Raw genomic sequence first — 21,308 nt, forward strand, 5'->3', positions numbered from 1 at the left:
ACCTTCCACACTCCATGCTATCAGCTAGATCTTTGGCGGACCTAGTAAGGAAAACAAGCATTTATCTGAGGTTGTAATTCGCAGGCCCTAACAGGAGTTTCTTCCAGAAGCCTTTGGCACAGGTGCAGCCCCAGGAGACAGAGACATGTGATGTTCTAGCTTGCCTGACTCCTCGGGGCATCGCCAGCTTTGCTTCAGCTAGCACAGGGACGCGACCCTGCTGGGGGCTGCGGTGGAAGTGGAGACGTGGGTCCCGGGACCCACCTTTTGCCAGTGGCTCCACCGTGATGATCTCACTGCTGTTCCCTCGACCTGCGGAGGTGACGGCCACCACCCAGACGCTGTACTGACGGTTCCGGCTCAGGTTGGGAATTCTGTAGGAAAATGAGTCAGGGGAGGCTTCAAACTCGCTGATCACCTGTGAGAGGAGACAGAACGGTTCCGACAGTCAGAGAGGGAAGTGGCACGGCGAGGTTTCCTGAATGAACGATGACTGCATCATCCGGTGCAGCAGACAAGGGCCGGGCCTTACCGCCCTCTCACAGGCCTGACTTGCAACAGGGGAACTCGTCCCGTGTCGCTGACCTGTCCTCTACAGAGGTCACCACGGAGCCCCTGCACCTGCAGATCATGTGCCATGGCCCTTCCGGTTTGGGCCAAGGTGAAGTAACAAGAACTAGATTTATTCTGCGTCAAACCACAAAAGAGCACACAGACTATACAGGACACACAGAAACGGCTTTAAAGGCTTCATAGGTTGGCTGAGGAATGACAGAGATCTCTGAGAGCTGGGAATGGATGAGGGAAACCTTACAATTGCAGGGCTTCTGTATTTCCACAGAGGGAGCTATCACTGGGAGACCAGCTCGGGAGGAAGCGAGAGCAGTTGGGACAGAGTCTAGACGTGAGAGAACTGTGTAAGAACGCTAGAGATCTGAAACGGTCTACTTTGGTAGACAGCAGAGAAGGAGTGTGCATGCCTATAAGGAAACTACCGGAAGCCTGGGAGAGAAGCATCTGGAAGGACTGAGGGCACACTGGGCTGGGAATAGTAAGCGCACATACTTACTGACTGTTCCCACCAGCCAGGTTGAATCTCAAGATCCAAGGGGTGCTGAGTTACATATGGACATCAAACAAACGTAGAGAACAATTAGCCTAGACTAGCCCTGCCTGCCAGTCTTGGAATATCACACAATTCCAAAGCACATATGTTAGCTAGTGTGTACGAGTGCTGTGTCTTCATGTGTACACCTTCACCAGATCTTGCACCTTCACCAGATCATGCATTTGTTCTTAGTAAACGAAAGAGACAATCCCCAGAGCGCATGCACTTTCGTTGTGTGGTATCCCAAGCCCATGTATTGATGCCAACTTAATTTCACAAAGCTTAATGCTGTGAGTATGATAACAACTGCTCTTATTGCATCAACAAATCATTAAAATATATTTGTAAAAGGAAGGGTTTTCTGCCCAGAGTATATAGCTATGAGGTACAGTTGGTGGTTGCTTCCAAAATATACACTTGATTATTTATCAGCTTCCCACCGTGTAAGGTGTGACTAAATCAACAGGGAAAATACAGTTTCTTAATAACATCTTTGCTTCCCCATTTATACAGATAATTAACCATGGACGTAAGGTGAAGCACCCCCTACAGGTGGGCTGGTGTTTCTCTAGACAGCTAACGGGAGCCGAGAGTCTGGCTGCTCCACATTTCCTCATAGTTACTTGGAAAAGTCAGTGCACTGGCATTTCCACTTGTCACGACTGCTTGGCTCTCTGAAGTCTGAAATAACTCAGCATCATTTTCCTTATCTGAAGGAAAGGCAAGTCCAACATGTAAACAAAGACCATTTGTTTCCTTTGATATATATATATATATATATATATATATATATATATATATATATGCAAAGGTTTGATTTGTTTCCTTTGATATGTGTGTGTGTGAGTGTGTGTGAGTGTGTCACTGTAAATGTGACATTTCCTGCCATCTTAAAGTTTTAGCAACAGCCTTAACTATCCCCAAAGATTGCATTGCTTTCTTTCCTAACAAGAAACACAAGGCCCCCCCAATGCAGCCTGGTCTTCACACTGTCTAGCCTTCCACCTCTGGGCTCTGGAGGAATGAAGCCTCTCTGGAGAGAGATGTCTGGGTTGATTTGTAGCTAGGAATGGGAGGCAGGTCTGAGTTCCAAGAAAGTCCAACATTAGACTTGGTAAGTCCGTCAGATCTGGGAAGATGGTTAGTCTGTGGCAGAGCACAGCCCTGCTCACAGTAGCAGAGGGGGCTGAGCTGGGATCAGAGCTGGGAGGGCAAAGGATGTCTACTTGTGGATCCTGAAGGAGAGAGCAAGACGGGCATCTGGAGGGTCACCGAGGGCCCCACGTGCCTCTGAAGAGAGAAGCATCAAGCTCACCGGGTATTCATTTTCATCAGAATCCCTCAGCTGTGCATGGGGTGTATTTCAATCCATGCAAGCACTTCCCCAAGCAGGTAATAGGTAAAGGTTTTAAAAAACAAAAAAGAGTGAAATGGGAAGAATTAATCAGAAGCTCATTCAGGCTAGTGAAGCAAACCTAATTGATTAAAATCCTTCTCCTTAACGCTCAGCCAGAAACGTTTATTCTGAGTAAGAGCCATGACGAACATTGCTTAGTTATTAAACATTTGCTTCAATACCGTAATAAGAGCAGTTTTGTGTTCTTTTTATTCAGAACCAGGTTTCTGCAACCCACCCACCTCACAGTACGGAAGGTGAGCTGTCCGTTCGGGCATGCACTTTATGGTGCAACAGTCTCTTCAAATCCTGAGAATATCTGGTGAGAAGGGTCCCATCTGAAATCCGAATTTCTCCTGATATTTCAGCAGGGGAATACATCAAAGGCTTCAGCGTGTGGACGAGGGAGTAGAAGGGGACAGGCAGGGCAGTAGAAGAAGGCAGAGCAGTTTACACAGAGGGAGACTCCCATGTGGGGTCTCAGGGATCACGGAACCAAATATGGAAATGCAGAAGCTTTCCTCAGGATTTAAATATCTAAATATTTACGTTTTTATCTGCTCATTCTCATTTTCTTGAGGGCTAAGGAAGGGATAATAGTAATTCTAGATTTTATTAGGCCTAAAGAGTGACTTCATCTTGAATGGATTACTAAAAATGTTTAAAGGAAGGCTTGGATGATGGGAAATCCAGTCATCAGCATCCTGGGAGCTGGGTCCAGGCTCTGGGGCTAGGAGATGGGCGTGGGTCTCTGTGGGAATTCTGCCCAGTTTTGATTGGCTCTGTGTCAGGAAAGATGGTGTTGATGGGACAATTTTGGACTTGGCTGTCACCTACGCTGCCCCTCTCATTAATTCTGCAAGCCATCTGAGCAAACATGTGCTTCACTACCTTGAAGATCTCGGCTTAGAATCAACTTTTATAATCAACCAAATCTCTTCTCAGCTGAAATCGCTAAGGAGCACCCATGCCTTTTGCACAGTGGTCCAGGGAAGAGGAAGGAGTGGTATCACAGGATCCTTACCAGCAGATGCCATTTCACTCAGACTAAACCCAACATGTGTGTGTGTGCACATGTGTGTGCATGTGTGTGTGCATGTGTGTAGGGTGGAACTCTCACTGCAGATGTATACTAAGAATGTTTAGTATATTTCAAATTGGCATGCTGCTGCTGTGTATGGTGGAGGCAGTGCGCATGGCCCATGGGTGATAACTGATGACGAGAATTCTGAGACACAGGGGACAGCCATATTGCTGGAACACAGTCCTCTCCTGAGTTGTGTTGAGAAAATCTGCACAAAGACTCTGAGGGTCATACTGAGTTTGCTCCTCATCATTCCTGAGCTCCACTCCAGTGTGGAGATGATAGATAGGTCAGACAATAATTTGACAGCAAGAGGGTTCATGTCTTTCTTTCTTTTTCTTTGTTTTGTCCACAACAGGGACCCAAACTCAGCATCTAGTGCTCTGGCTCATTGGCTGGCACCTGAGCCACACCTCAGTCCCAGCAAGAGGGCTCATTAAGAACGCCCAATTCCTATTCCCATTCGGAAACGGAATCATTTGAATTTTGCTTTTAAAACCATTCTTGTCTTCATGGTTGAGAACATGGATTAATATTGGCAAGAGGGGAATAAGTGAACACTTCACGTACATGATTTAGAAATACCTCCTATACACACATGTATCCGTATATATGTATATAGGTTTTACAGGACTCTTAACTCCTCTAGTGCAGCTATGGGGATAAATCTTGTAACATCGGGGCCAGGCAGCTTGTATTTCAAGTGCGGTCTTTGTGCTTTACTATCTCAGGAGGTCTGTCTGGTACAACACAGGCTTCTCATGAATTCCCTGTCCATTTGTCCCAGCAGCCTGAGGAAGGAGACAGGGTTCATCTTTTCCTACGGCTTCAGGCAAAGCCTGGGAGAGGCCCAGCAGGACTCCGCCCAGTCAGAGCTGCTTTTGCTCTCTGAGGTTGACGTGATTCTATCCCTCTTTATTCAGAAGATAGGTTTGGCAGGTGTGTAGGATAAAATTAGCCACATTGAGCTACCTTAAATGCTCTTTGGTAATGTACAAAAATTACAGGCTCATGCCTATAATCCTAGCTACTCAGAAGGCTGAGATCTAAGGTTTGATACCAGCCGGGGGCAGGAAAATCCTTGAGACTCTTGTCTCCAATTAATGACCAAAAAAAAAAAAGCCAAAAGTAAAGCTGTAGCTCAGGTGTGGGCACCAGGCTTAAGCAGGAAAACTGTTAGAATGAGATCCACACTCTGAGTCTAAAGCCTCAGGACCAGACAAAAGAAAATAACAACAACAAACCAAACCAAACCAAACCCAAAAACCAAATGTTTACAAAAAGACTGCTGAATTCACTACTAGAGCCCTCCCATTATTTAGCCTAAGGGGTGGGCTGTAAAGCCTTCTGTAATCTTCTCCAGCCTGCCTTCCTGTACTGCCCTTCCCTGTATTCTGCTGGAGGCTAAGCCCTTGTTTTGCCAGGTCAGCACTAATCCCTCCGGAGCCTAGTTCATAGCGCTGGGTCAGTATCCAGGAACCAGTCATCAGAATGAACCAAAGAAATCGTTGTGTTAGGTGAGTTTAATGATGACCCAGAAATGATTTGAATGCAGGAGGAAACACTGTGTAGAAAATGACTACAAAGCGGCAGCCTGCTCAGATCAAATTATTCAGCCTGTCTGACGGATGTAAAAATAATTCCACTTAAAAAATTTCAATTAACTTTTTAATGGAAAACTAATTCTATCAAAGAAATAGGCTGCTTTAAAAAGCTCTGATATCTAATTATTAGCATGCACTCTTTAAATGTCTTGAAAGCTCTGTTTTCGTAGGTTGAATGTTCACTGCAGCGATTAAAAATAATCTTCCCTAAAGCAAAATAAACAAAACAGATACCTCTTTTAATTATAGGGTAAGGACACTCTAGATGCATGAAGTCTTTCTGTTTAGCAGCAGAAAAATGGCCTGGATTCCATTACGAACTACTAGGTAGCTAAATCAATCTAAAGCTCTGTGTGTGTGTGTGTGTGTGTGTGTGTGTGTGTGTGTGTGTGTGTGTGTGTGTGTGTGTGTGTGTGTGTGTGTGTGTGTGTGTGTGTGTGTGTGTGTGTGTGTGTGTGTGTGTGTGTGTGTGTGTGTGTGTGTGTGTGTGTGTGTGTGTGTGTGTGTGTGTGTGTGTGCCCGCATGCGTCTATAATGGGGCTTGAACTCAGGGCCTACCTGTTTTTTCCCCTCCAGGCTGGTCTGCTACCCCTTGAGTCACAGCTCCCCTTCCAGATTTTTGGTGGTTAATTGGATATAAGAATCTCATGGACTTTCCTGCCTGAACTGTAGGATGTTTGAGGATTCAGCCTCCTGAGTAGCTACAATTACATGTGTGAGCCGCCAGTGCCTAGCTTCAACTTAAGATTTTAAAAAGTTTCCTATGTGTAATTCATGCAGATCAGATTTCCTTTGTATTCTACTTTTTCGTCCCTAAGAGACAATAATGTTATAGCTCAGAGAATGTCCTACCAGTGAGGCGGAGAACCTGGCATCTGCAGAGACCATAGTGTGTTCACGCTACTCAAGGTTTCTTTGAGTCTATACAAAATGACTGTTGTTATATATATGACGGGTGGCCACTTTCTACAAAGCTTTCCAAATACAATACATGTTATTTGTTGGTATTTCAAAATCTATTTTTTTAAAAAATCTTATAATGGTTTGAAAGTGAATTAAAATTAATGCCCCAAACAAAGATCTGAGGAAAGGAATTTTCTTCATGCGTTTAGACTCAAGGATGGCATCTCATTAGCTAACTGGCATAGGTCACCTCCTCAGCCCTCCTAGCCTCCTGCCAGGCTGGCCTCTTGGGCACAGTTCTGTCTCAGCCCTCTTCTGCTGGGATACCACCTTGTACCCAACTTGCCTGTCTGAAATTTCAGAGTGTATTAGTCATTTGATTTGATGGCTGTGACCTATTCAACGAATTCTGCATAACAGGACTAGTGTAGCCTTCGTGTAACTTTCCCAGAGGGGGGAAAATTAGGGAAGCAGTCTATTCTTAGAAATAAAGAATAATATATGCATCATATACAGTACAGTAAAAAATTCCAGCTATTTCCTTCGCTGTTAATTAAAAAGAGATTTGAAGCCAATTTAATTCCTTAAATAGTTCATGCCTTGTCAGGCTGCATGAAGAAGATAACATGTTTTCAAAGCCAGAATCTTCTAAAGGTCTCCCCAGTTCTTGGATCGAAGGCACAGCTCAGAATGGAGAGGAGGGACGGACACCGGATGGGGGAGGAAAGGGGAGGCCGAGAATCAGCATGGAGGTTCAGGCGCATCCTGCATTTACTGTGTACCTGTCATCATCTAGACAGACCACGGACGGGAGTGAGCCCCGACATCCGCTGTGGGCTCTGGGTAATAACGTGTTGCGTGTGTAGACAGGATAACTCTGATGTGAGCTATGGGCTCTGAGTAGTGAACGGAGCTCTCTAGGTAGGGTGATGGCTGAGGGGGAGCCTGTGTGTGTGGAGGGAAGTGTGGGGGAGCCTGTGTGTGTGGAGGAAAGTGGGTATCCATCTCTGTACCTTCTGTTCAGCATTGCTGCCAACCTAAAACCACTCTAAAAATAAAGTCTGTAATCGTAGCTAGTCCGGGGGCTAAGATGGAGAAGACCGAGGGAGGATCTCAGTTCCAGGCTGGCCTCAGTGAAAAAGTTTGTTAGTCCTCCATTCTCAATAAATGTAGCTGCATATAGTGGTGTGTGGCTGTCATCCCAGCTAGAGCCGGACACCTAAAAGAGGAGGAGCATGCACTAGGCTGACCCAGCAGGAATGTGCAAGCTTACCTCAAAAACAGAGCAAAAAGAGCTTAGTGGAGAAATACTTGTGAAGCCCTGAGGACAAACAACAAAAGAAGAGGGGGAGTAGAAGGAGGAGGAGGAGGAAGAGGAGGAGGAAAATAGGAAGAGGAAGAAGAAGAAGAGGAAGAGTATAGAGGAAGAGAGGGAGGAAGAGATGAAGGAAGGAAGGAAGGGAAGAAGGAAAAAGGAAGAAGAAGTAAGGAAAAGGAGAAGAAGAGGAGAAAAAAAGAGGAAGAAAGTCTCTGTTGAAAGCAGCATTTAAGGCTTAAATACAAGCAGGGTGTTATGTGCTGTTTGTGCTGATAGAATGACATCTCAAAGCCAGCATTCTGGAAGTTAGAAGGTGGGTAAGAGCCTACAGTGTCTCTTTAAAGGAGACTTCCAAGCTGGGTGCCCCTTGCTCACACCTCTCATCCTAGCTACTTAGGAGGCTGAGTTCTAAGGATAAAGGTTTGAAGCCAGATGGGGCAGGAAAGTCTGTGAGACTCTTATCTCCAATTAACTGGCAAAAAGTCAGAAGTTGAGCTGTGGCTCAAGTGGTACAGTGCCACCCTTGAGAGACAAAGCTTAGTGACAGCCCCCAGGCCCTGAGTTCAAGCCCCATGATGGGCACCCACACACAAAAGAGTTCAGGGTTTGACTGTGCAGAACCTCCATTGGCAGGTGTGCTCTGACCTCCTCGGCTCTAGAAGTTACAAGATTGGGCTCAGGGTTTTCCAGGCTCAGGTATCTCCTCCATTGACTCATTATAACAATGGGATGCCTTCCCATGCTGCCCGGCAATACCAGTGAGTACTGGTGATGACGTGGGAATGACAGTCGGTTCCACAGCAAGACTGAGCAGTGATTGGCTGGTCTGGTAAGATGGGGGAAGGGAAGGATGGCCAGTGATTGGCTGGTCTGGTAAGATGGGGGAAGGGAAGGATGGCCAGTGATTGGCTGGTCTGGTAAGATGGGGGAAGGGAAGGATGGCCAGTGATTGGCTGGTCTGGTAAGATGGAGGAAGGGAAGGATGGCCAGTGATTGGCTGGTCTGGTAAGATGGGGGAAGGGAAGGGTGGGCAGTGATTGGCTGGTCTGATAAGATACGGTAAGGGGAGAGACCACTGTTAAAGGACAAGCTTTTGAAAAGTGCCACAGGCCTCCTTTCTGCTCTCCCAGAGAGCAGGAATCTAATAAATAGATGTGAATTCTAGTGTGATAAAAAAGTGAAAGAAGACAAATCATATTCTATTACAATATTCCTGAAGCTTCAAGAATATACTCCCCCACGATAGGCAAAGTGCTATACAGTTATAACCCCAGGACCTGGGATACCGAGACAGGAGAATCAAGGGTTCAAGACCAGCTTGGGTGTCGAACAAACAAGACAAACAACAAACACACACACAAACAAAACGTCTCCTGAAGACACGCACTTCCTAAGGGATTTTTAAAAAAAACAGAATCCTTATGTGTTGATTCTGACCTGGATGCTTAGGGGTGGCTTCACCTCCCAGAAACATCTCCAGAGCTTCTGCAGCCTCTGGGTTCTGTGACAAGATGCAGGGGACACGCGTTCCATCGACAGCACGTGCCCGCCACCTAGGCCCACTCAGCAAGGACCCGACCGGTCCACTGCATACACAGAGGCAGCGCGACGGTCTGCTCTTAAGCCGACTGTGGAATCTCGCCAGTGTAGGACCCAGAGCCCCAAACGACCTTGTGGTCTTTTTGGTAGAACCACAAGAACCACGTGAGTCACGTAAAAAGACCATCAGTTAACTTCAGTCGTGTGGAGATGAAAGTATCTATGGTACGCCCCACCGTCTCTCCAGCCCTGCCAACTTCCTGCTACGGTCTCGGGTCTACTGCTCCCAGCCACCCATTGTAACACAAGGCTTACTGAATCTCCCCTGTTTCGGTTCAGCACAGCACCAGGTTTAACCCACGGCACCGCTGTGATTGAATGTCACACGTGGGAAGCCAACGAGTCACCAGGGAGGCCAAACTGGGCCTGGGACTAACAATGATGCAAGAAGTGGGTGTAGCGGGGGATGGCAGGAGATCGGGGTGTAAAGACTGGGCTGAGCCTGCCACTGGGGGCGAAGACCCCACAGGGAGCCCAGCCACTGGGGTAACACCCTCCACTGAGACCCCTAGGCACCGGAGTGACACACCCAACTGACAAGCTGAACGATCCTGGCTACAGGGCATGCTCTCCATCGCATTCTCAGCAAAGGGAGGATAACAGTAAGAACTTCCCTGGTATAAGGCAGTGATCAAAACTAATTGCAGCAAGGAAGTGGACCATGAGGATGGTTCAGAACACACAGCAAGCAGGGATCCCAGGACTCGCATCCACAGTCCTAGCCACCCAGAAGGCCGACATCCGAAGATCACAGTTAGAAGCCAACCCTTGCAGACAAACCCATGAAACACATCTCTGGTTAAGCAGCAAAAAGCAAGAAGTGGACATGTGGTGCATGTGACAGAGCATCAGCCTGGAGTGAAAAAGCCAACTGACAGTGTGAGGCCCTGAATTCAAGCACAGAAACAAACAAACAAATCTAAAAAAATATTGCAAGATACAACAGACCCCAGTGGAATGGAACAACTCCAAAGGTGTCACATGCATTAACTGTGAGTCTTGTTTGAGCAATGGGGTGTGTGTGTGTGTGTATGTGTGTGTGTGTGTGTGTGTGTGTGTATGTGCACACATGCATGTGTGCACACATATGTGCATGGGCTGGATTGTGGTCACAACTTGTATTTCCTTGTGTGCAGAGAAAGTATTTAGCACTCAGAGGACCAATGCATTTAGCACACAGAGGCCCAGTGTGTGTACACATGCAGGTATACACGTGAATGCCCACACATGAATGAATACACAGGTGCATGCACACACGGTTAAGACATGAGGTGGTTTAGCTAATGGGTGAAGAGTCTTAGAATTTGAGACTGGATGTGGACTAAATGTTAGTCATGTTGAGGACTTTGAATGCTTTAAGTACAAAGTAAGATGCTGTCTATGAAATTTGGACAAGGGAACAGCCTGCTCAGATTTAGCATGGGAACGAATACAAAGCCGGGAACAGAACCAGAAGGGAAGGAAGGAGGGGTGGGTTGTGGTGAGGGGCTGGTGGTGGGAATTTGGAGACCTGGGACTGATGGTGAGGGACACAAAGGTGGAACTTCTTAAGGGGATGGATCAATTTCTGAGAGCAAATTTGATGAGACATAGAGACGATAAAGAATTTGAAAGGAGGATCAAGAAAGAGCACTGGAGAAGGTTGTGAGCAAGGTTGGGCGCACGGCGGCGGCAGGAGAGGACAGTTTGGCTGATGAGAAGACTGGGTTACATACTTAAGGTAATGAGTACATTTCTTGTCGAGCATTGTTTCCCCCTCCCTTGTTTTTTCCAACTCCCCTCACCCCTGAACCCCTCTGTACAGCTTCCTCACAATAAAACAAAAATTTAAAAAAGAGATGGAACAAGTAAAGCAACAACAGCAAGAAGACTTCTCATGGTCTCACTCAGCAATCTTAATGGCGTGTGGGCTTGGATACACTGCATCTCAGCTAGACTAATCGACGTGGATACAAGCATGAATACCTTCTGAGGTATTCTTTGAGCATGAGAAATTACTGCTACTTGATTTCATAATCTAAGCTCTGTATATATCATTTTAGCCTTTATGAAATAGATCGCTTCCATGTCCTACTGATCATTTCACATATACATGATTATTTCATACATATACATACACAACTTTCCTTTTCTTTTTACATTGTTAGTAGGGAAAAATATTAGTAATAAAGCCCAGACCAATCAGTTCCTAACCCGAGATCTTAAAAGGTTATCGCCTATTTGTGGGTTTTCTTTGCTTACACTATTGTTTGTGTTATATATTAAATTTAATAGTTGACTTTCACACACTACAAGGCTGAGGTGCTGAATGCAGTAGACCCTAAAAACTGTACCATTTATATCTGTGGATGGGGGGTCTTGCTGTCTGGCTGTAACTGCCAGTTTCCCGAGTTGGCTGATGCTTGCTCTGTCCGGCTTTTAGACAACCTGCAATTAGCCAGATTAACTTACAGCGAATGTACCTTGTCAGGTTCTATCCCAAGTCTGAAGCTTTAATGTATTTCCTAAGCTAAATTAAGACCATGGAAGAAATTCCTGTTATTAGGCGATCTATTTTACATATGCGAGCAAAAAAAAAATTGTGCTAGCAAGGTCTTTTTTTGCAAGAAAAGGTGTTAAATTGGGGATCTTGAAAATGAATTGACAATGGCAAGGAAATTCTCCAAGGGACTTTTAAACGGAGATCAAATTATAGGACATCCTGTGTCCTGGTTTATCCTGGCATGTTCTACATTAGCTATGAAATCATTTCAAAGAAAAAAAATTCACTTAGGAACAGGAAAATGAGCAGAACTCCTGCTGCCCTCTGGTGTTCATCGCTAGCATAGACAGAAGAGCAAAGATCTCAACAACACCGCCCAAACATCCCAGGAACTCACGATGGGAAAGAAGAACGAAAGAAAGAAAACCAAACTTCTTATTAACTCCCTATTACGAGCAGTGCAATGAATGAACTGGAAAAAATTTTAATTACCAACAACAGGTCATAAATGATGTTTGAATTATATGAAGAGTAATGAGGGTGAAATGATGGGGAGAAACAGACTCAGGTTCAGTTTGCACTGCAGTCCCTGCACATCTTTATGAGCGCAATTAAACACATGTCTAGAAGTTCCCGGGCACCCAAGACCGTCATCGCCACATCAGTCGCATTGTTTTCTCTTTTCTTCTGTCTTTCCTCTCCCTCTTTTTGCTCTCCTATCCTCTACTCTCACATCTATAATCCCAGTTACTCAGGAGACTGAGATCTGAAGATCTCTAGCCAGCCCTAGTAGACAAAACTGAAAGATTCTTATGTCCAATTAACCAGCAAAATGCTGGAAGTGGAGGTGTGGCTCAAGTGGTAGAGCAAGTGAATAAATGAGTGCATGCGGCTCTGAGTTCAAGACTCAGTACCTCTCCTCTTCTCTTTTCTCATCTCCTTTCCTCTTCTCCCTCCCTCCACTGCTCCTCTCCCTCCCCTCCTTCCTCTCCTTCCCTCTCCTTTCCCTTCTCTCCCATCACCTCTTATCTCTGCCTGTCTCCTCTCTTCTCCTCCCTATTCCTTCCTCCCTTTCCTCCCTTCCCCTCTCTTCCTTCCCTGGGAGGGGTGCAGGGTCTCACGATAGCCCGAGCTAGCCTTGGACACCATCCTCCAGCTTCAGCCTCTTGAATGAATGCACACTAAGTAGTACAGTATCTTTATGGTGGTAAAAACCCAACAAACCCCCAGACAGGGAAGCCTTTATGGTGGAGCCTTGGCAGGGAGTCATTTCCCACCATTCCGCATGTATCGATCTCCTTCTGGTGGCTTGGGGAAGGCTTGCTGGGCTGAGCCCCGTGCTCTGTGTGGGAAGAGACACTGAGAATCTCCGGGAAAGCATTGCACCTGCCCCTTGCAGACGGCTGGCCTGTGCGGCCCACTGGACTGCACGGGAGTCCTAGGCCAGGATGCCGAGCCTGTGTCCTTCTAGCATGCTGGAGTCAACGCGTAAAGTGTCACCCAGAGACACACAGGAGCGTGTGGCACAGACACACAGGAGTGTGTGGTGTCGCACAGGGAGGGGCCCACAGGGAGGCCGCGGCGGGAGGGGTGAGGAGCAGGGCCGCTGCAAGGCGCAGGTCGGTGGTCAGGAAGGCCCGTCCAAAGGAGCCCTTCCCACGCACACCTCCCGGAAGGTGCTAGAAAGCGCTGGTGCCGACTTACTGTGGGGTAGGGGTGTGAGCAGAACACGGTGTACTTCCGGATGATGCCGTTCAGCTTGAGCGGCGGCAGCCAGGACACGAAGACCATGGAGGCAGAGGCCGCTGCTGCTTTGACGCCCGCCGGAGGGCCTGGAACTGGAAGAGTGGGGGTTAGTCCTGGGGTGGAGGCCCTTCTGTCCCCCCCTGCGCGGGGCCCGGTCCCCTCGGGAGGCATTCCAGCCGCCCGGCCCCTGGGGCGGTCATGGCTTCACCGTGTCCCACGGCCCCACCCAACCAAGCTAATTCCTTGAGATCCTAACATGAAACCATGAGAGCCCATCGCAGTCCATTTTGGCCAGAGGCCTCCGGACAGCTGGAGAATCCGCTTCAGGCTCTTCTGCTTCTGCTCCGGTTTTTAGCTTAGCATGGACTCGGGTGTGGAGCAGGACTGTACATTTTGCCTACTGAGTTAGAAAGGTAGGAAGCAATGACCCCAGTCCTCAGAGACCCACTCTTTCTGGCCCCCTCCCCAAGACACTGTAATAGATCCTGTTTAGGTCTAGTGAGGTGCAGAGATAATGTTTACAGTGCGGAACGTGTGTCAAGAATTCACAGTGTTGTTTTTGTTGCTGGTTGTGGGGCTTGAACTCTGGGCTTAGGCGCTGTCCCTGTGCTCTTCAGCTCAAGGCCAGTGCTCTACCACTTGAGCCACAGTGCCATTTCCAGTTTTCTGGTGGCATATTGGAGATGAGAGTGTCGCAGTCTTTCCTGCCCGGGCTGGCTTTGAACTGTGATCCTCAGATCTCAGCCTCCTGAGCAGCTAGGATGACAGGCCTGGCTTTCACAACGTTTTTATATGGGAAGTCCCCTCCATAACTCATCTTAGAAGGCAGAAGATGGCATCAATGCTCTTGAGTCTAACTTAGCAGTTAACTAGGCATCTTATTTTTTGAAGGTGAAGCACAGATGTGGGGGAGTCGGGTGAGCCCTGGAGGAGGGGAAAGAACACGGACTCTGGGAGCCAGCTGCAGGATGAAACAACCCGACTGCAGAGGAGATACTCGGAGAGTTGACTCACTCTCATCACCACCATCTCCACTCTGAAGTTTGAACAACAAAACCACCACTCCGAGCAGCCCTGCCTTGCCGCATGACCACTGTCATCATCTGAACGACCGTGTCTTGCCATCTCTTTTTGGCAAGCCCTATGGGATCAAAGGCTCAAGGAAAGGGAAAGGGCAGGGGGGGGGGGGAGACAAGCCCGTCTCAACCCTCCCTTGGGAACGAAGCCACACAATCCCGGGCACTGAGGCCAAGGGTTCCAGTAGGTGCAGGTAATAGCTGAGACTTTAATAAGTCCTAGAAGCACAGATGCCATCCTGCCATCCTGCTTCATCCAGCAGCTGCTCGGGTTCAGCCAACACGCTCCACTCTTTCTGAAGTGCAAGGGTCCTGCCCCCGCTACTCTGCGGAACGTTCCTGAGCATCTGTCTGGAAGCTGGGGCTTCAGCTGGTGTTCAGGGCCGGCTGGGCTCCTTCCCAGCCTGCACTACACCCTCAGTCTTGTCCTGTGCGGCGATCAGTCAATCCACCGCGCCCATCAAGGGAGTGAGGTGCCAAAGAGAACTGCTTTGGAAGCTGTGAGTGGAACTCTTCTGGAAAGACTTTCTTAAGTGTAAGTTGGGGAGGAAGGAAGGAAAGAGGAGGGCGGGGGAGGGAGGAGAAGAGGAAAAGGAGGGAGAGAGAGATGGGGAAAAGAGGAAGGAAGGAAGGGATGGAGGAAGGCAAGGTGGAGAAGGAGGGAAGGAAGGGAAAGGGGGGAAGAATAAAAGAAGGGATGGGGGAGGGAAGGAGGGGAGGAAAGGAAGAAGAGAGGAAGGGAAGAAAGTGGAAAGGAGAACAAGAAAGAAGACAGGAGGGAGGAGAAACATGGTGGGACAAGCCATTCTGGACATTTCCTGGATTACTGAGCCAATCCTTTTCCAATCAGAAGTTAAAATCTCAGATCTGGCTTGGACCATACCGTTCTAATAATGGAAGGTGTGAACTCCAAGCTCTGCCACTTTATTCTATGTCTTGGGCAACTTAATTAACGTCGCTAATAAGCCTTACTTTCCTTGTGTATGAAGCTAGAATAATTTATACCTAATTCTGATCTGACTTTGAAGGATGTCAATGATAACTCAGGTACAGAATTTATTTGGAATTCTGTATTGAGTATGATAGCCTTATCAGTCATTATTATCACAGTTGCCGTAGATGATAGGACACTAAAGATACTCAAGTTCTTCTAAATATCAGTTATTCCAGCAGGGCTTCTCCCTTCAGGAGCCTGGATTCGGTGAGGGCTCTGATCTTTCTAGACTCCTCTTTGTGGCATTGTCACATGCTCAGGAGCGGCATGTCCCTGTCTGTTTTCCTGAACGGCCTCCACGCCCCTCCATGGCCAGGTCTGGAGTGTCTGCAGAACTCACTGACTAGCGTCTGCACTGCACAAGATTCTCAGTACTGATTTTCTACAGGAGTTGTGAAAGGAGTTCATTGGCTGTTTCAGGATTTGGACGTGGTCTCACGACCCCATGCTCTGATGTGTGTATCTGGGTTGGGGGCAGTAACTCTCACCAGGATGGGTGGATCTCTACCCTGACGGAGTGATTACAAAGTTACAACTAAGGTGTCAGTCATTTGACTTGGAGTCAATGGAAAGGAACTTCCTGGAGGGCCTGACTTCGTCTGAAGTGGCCGGGCACAGAAGTTGAAAATAGAAGAAAGTCAGAGAGCTCTAAGCTACAGAGAGGCTCTCCTGTGGGCGGTTAAGAAGGCAACTTTCAGTCCAATGGTGGCCCAAGCCTGCTCGTTGGGAGGCAGAGATGGAGGATTATGTTTCCAACTAGTTCCAGCATAAAAGTTCCTAAGACCTGCCCTCAGTCAATGGCTGGGCACGCTAGGCTGGCCTTGAAAATAACCAGTGCACCAAGGGGCTGGTGAAATGAATCAAGTGACAGAGACAGCTCCTGAGTTCCCCAAGCCCTGGGTTCAAATCCCAGTATCCCAAGGAAAAGAAGGAGGAGGAGACAGAGGAGGAGGAAGAAGAGAAAGAAAAGGTGGATATTTCTGTTCTGGGAGATGGAGGTGAACAGTGGGATGGTGGAAAGCCACACGGTAGAACCTCTTCGGGCTCTCATGGGGGTGGGGTGCTGCTGGGTAGCTCTACTGCCCAGGGCATTCTCCATACCCTGTGTGGACTTCATCGAGGGAGGGCAGCGCTGACTGGATTCTTCCCACAGGCACCCTGTCTTCAGGGGGTGTTGGAGGGAAGCACTGGCCCCATTGTAGTAAATCCCTGCCTGCCTGTGTGTCTGTCTGTCTCTCATCTCTACTGAGATGGTCTCACATACCCAATAGCCTGTGCCTTCAAGAGGACACATGGCTCAGGGACACAGCTGACCACGTACTCACTGGCATCCTGTTCATGCATGTATGGTTGCATGTATGTATGTAACATACTCCTGGCTCTATGATCAGACACCCCAGGAAGGAAGTTGTTAAGACCACAGTGTCAGACTGCCCTGTTGCCATCTTCTTCCTCAGAGAGCCTCAGACATGTCTCCAGTAAAGCACCATGCAAATATTTGCATGTGAACACAGCGATCTCTATTTGTTTAACATACACAGTGTTTACATTTGCCTAGAGGTATCACAAGACTGGGACTAATTTATGCCTGCACAATGAAAATAACAAACAAAAGTGATTCGATGGTGCTCTATTTGTATTCTCTCCTGTGGATTTTTTCCCCTGCTTAGAGCCACACCGTGAGAAATAAAATATTAGAATCTGGCATGGTTGTCTCTCGTGTGTTCCTGCAACCATCACAGAAGCACAAGAACTCATGGATGGAGCAGTCCCCCAAATCAAGTCTGAAACTGAAATAATTCTCATAGGTTTAAGATTATCCAAAGATCAGCCTCTGCCCGTGTATCTGAGCCTCAAATGCAACGGTTCAGGACTATGCCTTTGACCTTACAATAAGACCATAGACCTGAGTAGACACCTAAGAGACAGGAGCCACCAGTGTCCCGCCACATAGAACATCTTAATGAGTAAGATGTGAACAAAGGTGGCCAATTATTTTACCTGTGTTCTATCCATGTTTTTGCACAGTGCAGTTGAAGTTGGCAGTGCAATGGGTATCACGAGATCCAGGGGGAAACATGCACAGGATCTCTAGTCTTTTCTTTGAAACATTTTTCTTTTGGTGCTCTTGGGCCTTGAACTTCACATCTCCGAAGCTTGCTGGAGAGGTTCACTACCACTTGACTGTGCACCTAATCTTTGCTGTTTTTATTTTTTTTATTAGAGTCCTATATTTATGCCTGAGCCAGCCTGGACTGTAATCCTCCTGTTTACACAGGCTAAGCTGGGATAGTAGGCACAATATTGCACAGACATTTTATTGGCTGTGAGGGTTGAGAAGCGGGGGTGGGGGGAGGCTCTCAAAGACTTTGCCTGGGCTGACTTGATCCCTACGTCCCAAGTAGCTGGGATTACAGGCATGGGCCAGGGTTCAGGGCCAGGATCTGTAGTCCTAACAGGAGTAAAGTCTTCCTCAGGTGATGATTAGTCTTGGCACTTTTCTTCCCTGCACAGTGAAACACAAAACCGCACTCCTCTACGCTGCCTATTAAGTTAGATATCGAGTGCACAGCGATGGCTAAATTGCAAATGAGCGGAATGCCATGGAGTCAAATTCACCCCACATTCATTTTCCCACCTTCCACCCAGTGTTTGCTCCACTTTTTTCTGAAACGCTGATTTGCCAGAAACAAACGCTGACAGTTAGTCCTGTGTATTCTTCATCTCCCACGTCTGTGGAGGGGCTGCTCTTCACCTCCTACTTGGGGGTGAGTGAGAGACCATGGGCAGGGCGTCTGCTATCAATCACACCACACACAACTGGCCCCGGATGCAAAAGCAGAGAAGAATCGATGCAAAATTAGATCCTGGGTCTGGGGGTCATCTTGAAGACAGAACCTGATGATTTCTACATCAGGAAGATTAATTAAACATGGATCCCAATCGCCGTTCAGCGGGGGCTGTGCAGAGAGCCCGCCCTTCGTGCGGACTCGCTGTACATCCTTCTAGAAATTGCAGATGTCACCGCTTTCTCATTAAATAATAGTTCCAGTGACAAGTGCACCGCTGCTGAGAGTCAGTGCCACCCCTGCCCTGCCGCCCCTGCTGCTCTGCAGGAGGGAAGAGCGGGCTGTGGAGGGCCTGGTGCCAAGCCGCACCCCCCCCCCCACAGCACGTGTCAGACCAGGCGTGCCCACCTCATTCCCGTGCTCCTGCAACCCTGTGCACTCCGTAGTTCGAGGTCAGATCAGTGCCAGGGAAGGGAGGCAAAAGACTCTGGTCCCTCGGGTGGCAGATCTGGGGCTGGCATTTATACAACACTCGAAATTACATTTAGAAACTAAGTGATGGCTGTTTCACTATGGGCTTTGCTTCCTAGGTAGTTCTATTGATGAATGACTTCCTAATCGTGTTTCATGTAGACCTAAGATTTCTCCTCTGCCTGGGGTAACAAACTACCCGTATGTTCTAGTGAGCCTCAAGTCATGTGCAAACACTATGGTGTGAGAAGGGCTGGAAAAGCCGTGAACATTGCCGCGTGGGTGGCCAGATGGAGCAGCTGGGGTGAGCAGGGTGGGGTGCAGCTGGGGGACCTGGGTCCCAGGATGCACGGACAGCTAGGCTAGTGTTTGCCTCCTGGTCTGGGTCCCAGGCAGGCTTTCCGGGATTACTGGAATGGAATGAGTCAGCGGCACTTTGGAGACTCTCTGTAGCAGAGAGGCAGGCGCAGACATGAGGCTGGACAACTCTTGGTGACAATGGTCCGGGGCACCTCCCCTGCCCTGCCCATCTTCCCAAGGAACCAGAATCCTGGCAAGAAGACAGGGGAGCTCAGAGCAAAGCCTGCCCAGGCTCGGTGGGCAGTGCCTGCCATCAGGCTGGCTGGAATCTATCAGCATATCTCCACCAGGGTTTGGTGGCTCCATCCGGAAGGTTCCCCAGGGTCATTAATTCAAAGTCAGTTTTCCTTCTTTCCTTAATTGCTCTCACTGTTGTTCTTTACTTATTGGACTTTAAACTGTTCCCCCAAATAGCTCAGAGAAGGTGCCTCAGAACAGTGCAAAGCTGCTGCCCTATGCCTAGGAGTCAGACAACTGAACCATAATTGTGCAACACTGCAGAGCCAATGGTCTGAAAGCAAAGTCACTGGGAATCATGTGAAGAATTAAAGCAAGTTCTCACAAAGGTCTTAAACCAGGGATTCTAACAGTAATCCAACTGGCACTGAACAGGATGGGTTAGGCAGGTACCTAACTTAGACGGGCAGAGACCAGAGATCTTCTAACAGGATGCAAGCAGGAGCAGTAAGCATCACAGCTCCAAGATAAAAGGTGATTTGGCTTAAAAATAGTATCTGATCTAAAGGGGACAAAAAAGAAAGGAAGAGAAGGGAATAGAGGTAGAGGAGAAGGAAGGGAAAGGGAAAGAGAAGGAGGGAGAGGAGGGGAAGTGGAAGGAAGAGTGGAGAAGGATCTGGGGGAAGAGAGGATCCGTAGATGGATCTAGAGTGTCAGTGGCCCAAATTCCTCTGAGCTGATAGAGGCAGGCCACAGGTGTGTGTGTGTGTGGGGGGTTCCCTGCCAGTGTCTCCCGGGAAGCTGACCCCTCTGGTGGAGCCCCGGGGTCCCTTGTTGAAGACCCCCTGCATCTCATCTCACCATCCTCTTTGGTCCGGGTGAAGATCTGCTCGCTGCGGACCCCGTCCCCGGCCCGGGTGAAGGCCAGCACCTGGATGCTATAGTTGGTGTACTTCTCCAGTCCATCCAACTCCAGGGAAGGCTGCGTGGTGGTAACGTTCTTAATCTCGCCCAGCTCTGGAGGACAGGAACAAGGAAAGACATGACCCGTGAGGGAGCCTGGCAGCACACTGACCCACACCGCCCTGTCGGCCCTGTCCATCGCACCCCGAGAGGACTCGAGGGGCTGCACACAGGTATCGCAGACACCGGCACCGCGCAGCCACCTGCCGGCAGTCTCTCTGAACACTGATTGGCCAGTCCAACCCAAGGTGGCCGGCCTCATCAAAGGCAGTACTGCACTGGGGCTCAGCTGCTCGCCAGGCCCGGCCTCTAGTCCAGCATCGCGTGCCGCTCGCCCACCAGCCATGTCTGCCCTGGGCCTCACACACAGCTCTGCAGCCCTGGTTTTGCTTTGATTCATTTCAGACTTTCCCACACGAGGATCTGAGGTAAGAAGTCTGTCTCAGATATCCTAGCTCAGATGCTTGAACTTAGGCAAACGGGCAGAGAAACCTCGGCCGACCGCAACTATCCCACAGGGCGTGTCATGGCCTCGTGCGTTTGTTCCCTGCAACATGACCAGCTCTGCGTCTTTTGGGGGTGGGGGATGACGGTCGCTGTGAGGCAGGGCTCACTCAGGAGCTCGATGGAGGCGGATGGATCGCATTGGGCAGGGAAGGCAAACGTGTGCCTTTAAACACCCGTGCCTTGAATGCGCCGAGAATACCTCAAAGCTGGAAACCTCCTTTTGTTAAAATTAGCTACGCTGCGTGGCTCAGCAAACTCTTTCACCTGGGGCGAACTCCCGTCCCCGCTGCCCAAGCTTGGAGCATGCTTTCCTTCCTGGAGCGGAGCTTTCCAGCCTGGTGCAGGTGGAGCCTGGGGACTCGGCTCTGGCGTATGACCCATGGCCATCTGGGGGCCCCCTGGTTGGTGCTGAAATGGCTACACTGTGTGTAACCCCACCTCTCCCCGCCCCAGGAGCCTGAGGCAGGAGGCCTCAGGGAGAGGCCAGTGGCCTGACCCCTGGGTGCAGGGCCTTCCAAGGGGCCCCCTGGTACCCTGCATGTGCCCGTTTACCAGGGGACTGGGATGGGGGTCGGAAGCCAGGGGAGCCCGTGACGGGAATCCCTGCATGCCAGGTGCCCGCCTGCCCTCGGCCTCCACGGGGGGAGAATGCCGGCCCCGCCCTCAGAGCTGGCGTGCATGTGCACAACCCCCTCGGCCGACACCGGTTCTCCACAGCCATCGACGGCCAC

At 48.9% G+C, this 21,308-nt stretch overlaps 1 protein-coding gene across 1 annotated transcript in view; it reads right to left on the minus strand.

Moving 5' to 3' along the window:
- The window catches only part of Dscam (DS cell adhesion molecule), a 448,055-nt gene that overhangs the window by 59,712 nt on the left and 367,035 nt on the right, over positions 1–21,308 (minus strand). Inside the window, exons 19-21 of the mRNA XM_070030727.1 lie at positions 19,969–20,124; positions 13,199–13,332; positions 265–418 (exon numbers count right to left, since the gene is read on the minus strand). Coding sequence (XP_069886828.1) covers positions 265–418; positions 13,199–13,332; positions 19,969–20,124 — 444 coding nt within the window. The remainder of the gene's footprint in view (positions 1–264; positions 419–13,198; positions 13,333–19,968; positions 20,125–21,308) is intronic.

This window comes from Dipodomys merriami, unplaced genomic scaffold, assembly GCF_024711535.1.
Source record: "Dipodomys merriami isolate MVZ:Mamm:240054 unplaced genomic scaffold, mDipMer1.0.p SCAF_2, whole genome shotgun sequence".
Classification (NCBI taxonomy): domain Eukaryota; kingdom Metazoa; phylum Chordata; class Mammalia; order Rodentia; family Heteromyidae; genus Dipodomys; species Dipodomys merriami.